Source organism: Salvia miltiorrhiza, chromosome 6, assembly GCF_028751815.1.
Source record: "Salvia miltiorrhiza cultivar Shanhuang (shh) chromosome 6, IMPLAD_Smil_shh, whole genome shotgun sequence".
NCBI lineage: Eukaryota > Viridiplantae > Streptophyta > Magnoliopsida > Lamiales > Lamiaceae > Salvia > Salvia miltiorrhiza.
This window is the reverse complement of record NC_080392.1, coordinates 42,210,190-42,219,282: the sequence shown is the minus strand read 5'-3', so window position 1 is coordinate 42,219,282 and position 9,093 is coordinate 42,210,190. Positions and strand designations below refer to the sequence as shown.

The 9,093-nt window shown below is 35.2% G+C and overlaps 1 protein-coding gene across 1 annotated transcript; it reads right to left on the bottom strand.

Moving 5' to 3' along the window:
* Positions 1-252: 252 nt before the first annotated feature.
* Positions 253-4,266, bottom strand: LOC130989679 (LRR receptor-like serine/threonine-protein kinase RPK2). The gene has a single exon (XM_057913728.1). It carries the CDS (start codon positions 3,913-3,915, stop codon positions 520-522), a length of 3,396 nt encoding a protein of 1,131 aa, XP_057769711.1. The 5' UTR covers positions 3,916-4,266; the 3' UTR covers positions 253-519.
* Between the last annotated feature and the right edge of the window lie 4,827 nt (positions 4,267-9,093).

Genomic DNA, 9,093 nt, shown 5'->3' with positions numbered 1-9,093 from the left:
TATTGACCTAGAGAGCGAAATTTTTTATCAGGGTTCGAATCCTGGAAGGAACGAAAATTTTACAATTTTTTTTAATATTGTTATTCATCAGTATATACTACCTTGTTCAACCCTATATACTGTCTTATTCATTATATTCACGATCTCACGAAAAATAGGAATCTCACTGGAATGCACCCCAAGCACAATACGTGCAATTATATGAGAAATTTAAGGATGGTAGTGAGTGAAAATATTTTGTCGACGTTCAAATGGGAACAAAAACCTTCTTCTTTATACTTATTTGGAGAACATATAAAAATGAGATTCAAGTAATACATACAACCTGCAACAGAATTCTATGGATTCATCTGCAGGGCCTCAACTAGAAAATAACATTTAAAAAAAAAAAAAGAGAGGGCAAGACTACTCTACAATTTACAATTCAACACTAACAACACCTCAAAAAAGTGAAAAAAAATAAACATCACACTTATATCCTGTAATGCAGCCACCACAAATATGGTGGTGGCCTGGCCTCTAGCAAGATGGCGGTTGAAGCTGTTTCAACCGCCGCACCACCTGCTTCATCGTCGGCCGGTTCGACAGCGTCTCCACCGTACACACCACGGCCAAGTGCAGCACTTCGACCAGATCGTCGTGCGGGCCCGCGTCCCACAAGCCGGCCGTGAACAGCTCCTTGGCGCGGCCTTGCCGCAAGAGCATGCACGCCCAAGCAACAATGTTGAATCCGTTCCCGTAGGAGGAGAACGACGGATCCAGCGCTTTCTTGTCGGAGATCAACTCGAGCAACACGACCCCGTAGCTGTAGACGTCGGCCTTGTCGGAGACGCGGCAAGTCATGGCGTATTCCGGCGCCACGTACCCGAACGTTCCGGCCACGCCGGTCGTGGCGTGAGTCTCCGACGTTCCGAGAAGCCTAGCAAGTCCGAAATCGGAGAGGTACGCGTTGTAGTCCTGATCCAACAAGATGTTGCTAGGCTTCACATCGCGATGGAGGACACGGGGCACGCACTGATCGTGTAGGTAGGCGAGCGCGTACGAGATGTCGAGGGCGATCTTGTGCAGTATCCTCCAATCAACGGCTCTACTGGACCTCTCCTGAATGAACCTCTCTAGGTTGCCGCCGGGCAGATAGTTGTATATAAGAAACATCTCGGTTTCGCTCGCGTGATACCCTATCAACGTGACGAGGTTCTGGTGGCGAAGCCTGGCTAGGGTTTTGATCTCTGCATCAAATTGTTGGATGCCTTGGAAGCGCCCGATGGCAAGCCGTTTGATGGCCACTAGGACACCGGGAGCAATCTCCGCTTTGTATGTCGCCCCGAATCCACCATTGCCGATGCAGTTGTTCGCGTTGAAACCCCCCGTGCCACGAACAACGTTCTCGTATGTCAGAGGAACTGCTATATCATTGAAGACGATCACTTCCTTCCGAACAGTTCCACTCACTCTGGACCTCGGCTTGCACTTCCTTGTGTAAAAGAAAAGTACAACCAGGGCGATCAGAACCGATACAATGGCCGATGCAGATGTTATAGAGGCAATCTCAACCGAACGGAGGGAACCCTTTCCTCCTTTTTGGCTGGGAGATGGTAAAGAAGCCACACCATCATTTGTCGAGTCCCCTCGTTGATCAGTCGAAGGCGAGGGAGAACAATGTAGAGAAGGGTTCCCAAGAAAGCTCTCACATTTGATCACATTACTGAGCAGAGGCAATGGTCCCGACAAATCATTGAAGGACACGTTGAACACCGATAGAGTGGTTATACTCGCCAAACCGAGGGGGATCTGCCCGGATAGCTTATTATAGTGGAGGAGAAAGACCGTCAAGTTCCTCAGATTTGCAAGAACGTCGGGAATTCCACTAGATAGGATATTCGAAGACAGATCAATAACTTGCAGAGAGTGCAGCTGTCCCAAGCTTGCAGGTATGGAACCATCAAGCTTATTTCCAGACAACGAAAGAAATTTGAGATCTTTTATCTGACCAAGGCTGCTGGGAATCGGACCTTGCAACAGATTCCGACTTATATCAAGAACGCGCAGTGAATCCATGTCTCCGATGGTGGGTGGCAGATTCCCAGCAATTTGATTACGGGAAACATCCAAGACTGTCAGTGTTCTGCACAATTTGGCAATATTCATTGGAACTTGACCAAACAACCCGTTGCTTGTGACATTTACGATTATACCTCCAGCCTGATCACACTTCTCGGAGAAAGCTGCAAGAAAGCTTCCAGTAAGGTTGTTTCCACCAGCAAGAAATGCATAAACCGTTTGTTTCCCTAACCTCGCAGATGCAACAGGCATCGTCTGCAGGGTGCCACTGAGTTTGTTAGAACCAAAATTATGCATTACCACGAGACTGGGACTGGCACCATCTCTATAAAATGGCAAAGTGGTCTCAATCTGATTTCTATATCCAAAATATGTCATATATGCCAATGAAGGATCGTCAGCATTCAAAAAATCCCCACTCGTGGATTGAAGAGGAGCACAAGCTTCGTACTCAAATTTGGGGATAGAACCCGACAGAGAATTGCCACTGACATCAAAGAGAGTCATACAAGGAACAGGAATTTTGTTGATGATCTCCCCACTAAGTCTGTTCGAACCCAGGTCAAGAAAATGCAGCTTCTTGCAGCTGCTAAGCCCCTCCGAGATTTTCCCGGTGAAAAGGTTATGAGCCAAACTCAACAACTCCAAATTACTGCAGGAGCCCCAATTAGCAGGGAAATCTCCTCGCAGAAGTGCTCTAGGAGCCCAAAGCATCTTCAAATTTGAGAGGCTAGTGATTCCTGTCGGGAGTGCACCTTCAAAGAAATTGTAGTCATCAGTAATAGTATATGCCAACTTTTCTGGTGAATAACCGCCTCCTAAACTTGAAATATTCGGAAGAGGGTCCCATACGTTCGACAACACAAGGATAGACAACTTCGTACAGTTACTAAGCTCAGGTGGTACAGCACCACTAATACTGTTCCTCGAGATGTCCAACACTTCCAGCTCACTCAACTGACCAAGCTCACTCGGAAGCTCCTCCTCCAACAGGTTAGAGTACAGAACCAGCGTCTTCAAACCCCGACAGTTCCCAATCGTTTTTGGAATACCATCAGTCAAGTAGTTCCCCGAAAGATCTAAATGCTCAAGCTTCCCACAATTCTCCCCTATCTCAATTGGTATCGATCCAGTTAGCAGATTGTATGAAAAGTAAAGCCCCCTCAAATCCCTAAACTCACCAATAAACTGTGGAATCGACCCATTAAGTTGATTCCCAGCTAGATTAACAACCTGAAGCCCCACACAACTGGCCAATGAATTCGGTATCCCACCATTGATCTCATTGAAGCCTAAGTTAAGAACTCTCAAGCTCCTCAACCCACTGAACTGGCTAGGCAATGAGCCCGAAATCAAGTTCCCTTCTAGGTCAAGAACCTCGAGCTTTTCCATCCCCCAAATCTCCACAGGAATCTGACCCCTCAATTCATTAAAAGGCAGTGACAAAATCTTGAGTTCACTAAGCTTAGCAACAGCAGCAGGCAATTGACCCAAGATTTTAACTTTCCCTAAACAAGGCCTCCTAATTCCAAAACCATACAGTGGGAATTGAGCAATTCTAGCACAAGACAGAGAATTACCTCCACCACCGGTGAGGTTCAACGCCACGACCCGAGAGCCCGAATCGCAGGAGAGCCCGGCCCACGAGCAGTGATCCGGGCTTTGAGAATTCCAGCTGCTCAGCACTCCGTAAGGGTCCGAAAGCGACGCCTTCAACTCCAATAGGGCCGATTTGTCCGAATCAGAGGCGCAAACGGTGTCGTCTCGAGCTGAAAACAGAACAAGAATGAAAATCAAGAGCTTCAACGGCTCACGAAGATGGCGCCATTTCATCAGAGGAGGGAAAGGACCCATTACTGAGGCCCGAAAAGGGTGCTCGAAAAGGCCGAGTACAGCCCGGAGCCCGTGTTGTTCGCCTCTCGCAAGAACAAGCGTAGAAGCTCAAACCCTAAGTTTGGCAGCTAGCTCTCCGCAGATGTAAATGGAATCTGGAGAGGGAGGGAGGGAGGGAGGGAAGGAGACGAACAGTAGTAGGCTGCTTTCCTTTGTTGAATAAACGGTTTGGTGTTCACATTTCAAGTTTTTGTGAGTCTCGCCATTCAATTCAATGTTTTTGTTCTAAACATTTTTAAATTCAACAGAATTTTGGTCTAAAGCTGGACTGGTGAGACTAGAAATAGGACTGGGGGCTGATTATTCCATCTCCTCAGTCTCCTTCTTTCATTATTCTATTTAATGTTTATTATTATTATTAGTATTTTAAAAGATAAAATTCTTCTTCAAAGGATTCATGCTTAGGTTTTGGTGAAATCACTCTTCATCTTGTCTATTTCAATATTAAATTCTTGCGTTCATAGAGTTATAGAATCCTATTTGTATTAAAAAAAAAGGCTTAGGATATAATTAAATAATTACACAATATATGATGTACATATGTATTTGTGTTTGTAGTGGTAGGTTTTAACCGCAATAAATTAAATAACATAAAATTAAAAATATATATATGGTGAAATGAGAAAATTCGCTCATGAATAAGCGAGATTCAGAAATAATTTTGGAAGTTCAAGTTTTTCCACCAAAATTCTAACGAGATTTATAGAATAAGAGCGAGAATGGCAACGACGACTAATGAAATACTTAATCACGGAGAGTTTATTTGAAAGAATGATGAATGGAAATGAGATTGTATATTACGGTAACGAATTTGACAGGGGTTTTGTTAGGAATTCAAATAATTTATCAATAGTGAAAATGATTATTTTGTGAAAAAACGAGAATAACGAATAAGTTATAAATAGTGTTGAATAAGATGTTTATAATACATGAATAATAGTAATTCAATTAATTAGTAAAATATATACTATCTAAGAACATGATACTATTGGAACCCCGAATCCAACCCTATATATAGAATTGTGATATAGTGAGCATGTTATTTTTCATAAGAGATGCGAATAATAAATAAGCTAATATAATGCACGAACAATTATATTCAGTTAATATGATGAAATTGTTTGCTCTCTTCAAGATTCAAACTCAAGTTTGAATGACTATTCGCGCATTACAAGCAACTTAATTATTCTTAGATTTATATTGACTTATTTATTATTATTAGTTCACACGATTAATTAGAATAAATATCATATATAAAATTTGAACATCTCATGTTTTAGGTTCATTCTCATTTCTCGCCACATTTAATTGAATCATTTCTCCATATATATTTGCAAGGATTCATTTATTTTATTAAAAAAGATTTAACAAAAATTATATATAAACAAATATCGATTAGAAAGTTGATCAAGACCCACCATTTTTTTAATATTCTTATCAAATCATTACCCCATTATATTCAAAGAAAAAATAAAAAATAGAAAATTAAATTTGCTTAATTATGAATTGCATAATTAACCTCCCGCCACACGTGATAGAAATCCAGTGTAATATGTTCCTTTGCATGTGATTCTAGAGAAAATTACATTATTTGTGGGGACATGAGAACCATCAAATCTAATGTATTCACCGTAAAAATTAATGCATTCGTTGTTAAAATTAATGCACTCAAAAAAATAAAAAAAAATTGCTCCCTTCAGAATTCGAACCCAGGATCTGCATTCATATAACAAGATGATACATCCACCGTAGATCTTGATGATCGAATGACTAAAAATGGTTCTCCGTTCTTATTTTATTTAGTGATTATTTCTTGAACCTCTCCCTATATATATATATATATATATATATATATATATATACTATATTAAAACAGCAGTTTTCAATTAGAAATTGATTTCAAATTGATTTGAATGGCAATTTTGTAAATATTGAAAAAATAAATGGCTAATTGAAAATTTATGTATATTTATAAGAACATGGTTTTGACCATTTCTTTCAAATTTTAGTTCCAAAAGACGTGGGTCTTTTTAATCCGGAAATTATGCTTAAAAAAAAAACAGCAAATCATGTGCATAATTCCATTTCTCATGCAAATGATGCAATTATATCTAAAAGTGTTTCGAGTTTTTTTATTCAACTACAACAATATGTTAATACATGTAGTTTCACTTATATCTACCACAAATATTTTTTTTTCCTTATCTTTACCCTCTAACAAAGCTTATTTTTCCTCAATCTTTTTTATAGTTTTTTAATCTCTTCATTTTTTATTTCTTTTTTTCATTTTTGTTTTCTTTTTCCAAAAATAGTTTATCTTTAATATGATAAAATATTTAATAAGTAATATCAATTTAAAAATCATGATACATGCTTTAGTTTGATATGTACTCCTTCCGTCCTTTAAAAGTGTATAAATATCACTTTTGGTAGCACATATTTTAATAAATATTACGTGAGTTTGTTGTATGAAAAAATTAAATCTGACCTCAATATATATATATATATATATATATATATATATATATATATATAGGGAGAGGTTCAAATAAGAACGGAGAACCATTTTAAGCCATTCGATCATCAAGATCTACGGTGGATGCATCATCTTGGTGGATGGATGCAGGTGCTGGGTTCGAATCCTGAAGGGAGCAAAAAAATTATTTTTTTCGGATGCATTAAATTTAATAACGGATGCATTAATTTTATTGGTTCTTATGTTCTCACGATAATTGTGGTTCTCACTATAACAGCACCCTATATATATATATATATATATATATATATATATATATATATATATATATAGGAAGATGTTCTAATAAAAACCTCTGTTAAAATGAGAACTAGGAACCTAATCTTGACCTTTTAAATCTTAGATCTAATGGTTAGGATTTAGTCAACAAAAGAAACTGTGCATCTATTATATTTTACTGTGCACTTAAAAAATATGCAATTTATGCAATTGAAACCAACAATGCAAAATACTCAAGCAAATCGAAATTGTGCATCTATGCAATTGAAATTGTGCATCTATGCAATCGAAATTGTGCATCTGTAGTTTAATCTCAGCCATCTATTTTATTTAAATCAATGGCTTTAAATTGGTTCCTAGTTTTCATCTTAAGAGGGGTTTTTATATTAACCCTACCCTATATATATATATTATAGAAATATAGTTCTAACAATAACTTTTTCCATAAATTTATCTTTTCTTATTCTTTTCTAAAAATTGTCAAATTTAATTTATGAAAAAATATTTAGTATTCATCTTAACTTAAAAACCATGTTAAGATCTTTAATTTGGTATAACAATTATAAATACATAAATTTTAGAATGAATATTCATCTACAAAATTATATTAATTTTAAAAGTATAATTTGTATTAATTTTAATATAAATTTTTAGATGAATACTTAGTTATATATCTAACAATAGAATTTCTTATATGATTTAAATTTATTTAATTTGTAATGTTTATGTACGAATAATATATTTATTTATATAGACATATCTGATATTTATATAGATTAAAAATGAAACTTTAAATATGGTTTACATTTATTTAGTTTTAATTTTTCAAATTCTTCACTACATGTTAAATTTTAATATAAAACTGAAATAATTATATGATATAATAAATATTTTACTTTTAGTTAGATGCAAAATTTACTGACTATTGTAATATGCAACAATTGATTTGTACATAAAAAAAATCTTAAATTGAGTTACGGTTATCGTAATTCTATTTTTTTTCATTATAATGTAATTATTATTTTACAGTACTTATTAAATTTAATATTATACTCATTGAGTTGATAATATTGTTATTATAGACTACTTCGATTAAAATAATATAGTTAACAAAAATTATTTTTTGTTGTCAATTAAACTAATTATAAAATATTTAATATGTATATCAAATTAAAGATCACGATAAGAGATTTAATTTGATATATTTTATGTAATTATCCGATTTAAAATGTAAAAGATATATTTATTGAAAGATTAGAATTAAAAAAATTCTCTCTCATCTCTCATCTTTTTTTGAATAAATTTATTTTTCCAAAAATTTTATTTTCGTTTTAAATATTTTTTTTGCTTTTTCGTCATATCAATTTTTATTATTGTGAAGTATTCTTTATTTTGTTATTTTTTTAATATTAAGCTCAAATATATTTAGTTAAAATTAATTTTATTATATTTATAAATATAATAATTGAATTGGTATCAATTGTATATAAATATAAAAATATAAAAATGTTTCCCGTGCATCGCACGGGGTGCAAATACTAGTATATATATAACTAGAAGTACTACTACATAAAATAAATCCACCCATCCCTAATTCCCTATCAAGCATCCACTTGGTAAACAAGAGGTTAATTATTGTCACTTATTATTAAATATGCATCACTTTTTTTATTTTATGTTCCATAAGAAAGAAAATGTTGAAAAATATTACTACATCTCTACCGCATAATCAGTGGTGGAGCCAGGAATTTAGTTCGGGGGTTGAATTTTTATGGGAGTTTGGGCGATAGCTCCCTCTTTTTTTTGGCATTCCATATATTTTAGGCATTTTTTATTAAAAGACAAGCATAAGAGTAATAATAAAGAACAACGTTTTCATAGATTATATAATTTCAATACATTACAAATTTTTTTGGGGCATTTCGTACATTAATTTTAGACATTTTTTATTAAAAGACAAGCATAATAGTAATATTAACGAACAACATTTTCATGGACTATATAATTTTAATACATTACAAAAAAAAATTGGGGCATTCCGTACATTCTAGGTACTTTTTATTAAAAGACGAGCATAATAGTAATACTCCCTCCGTCCCGCGAAGCATGACACACTTTCCATTTTGGGTTGTCCCACGAAGCATGACACGTTTCCTTTTTTGTCAATAATTATTACATTATCTCTCCTACTTTATCACCTTTATTATATTCTCTCACCTACTTTATCACTTTTATTACCTTCTCTCTCCTACTTTATCAATTTTATACTTTATTAATTACACACTTAAAACACTAATCTACAATTCCTTAATTCCCGTGCCGAACTCAAACGTGTCATGCTTCGCGGGACGGAGGGAGTAATAAAGAATAATATTTTCATTAGA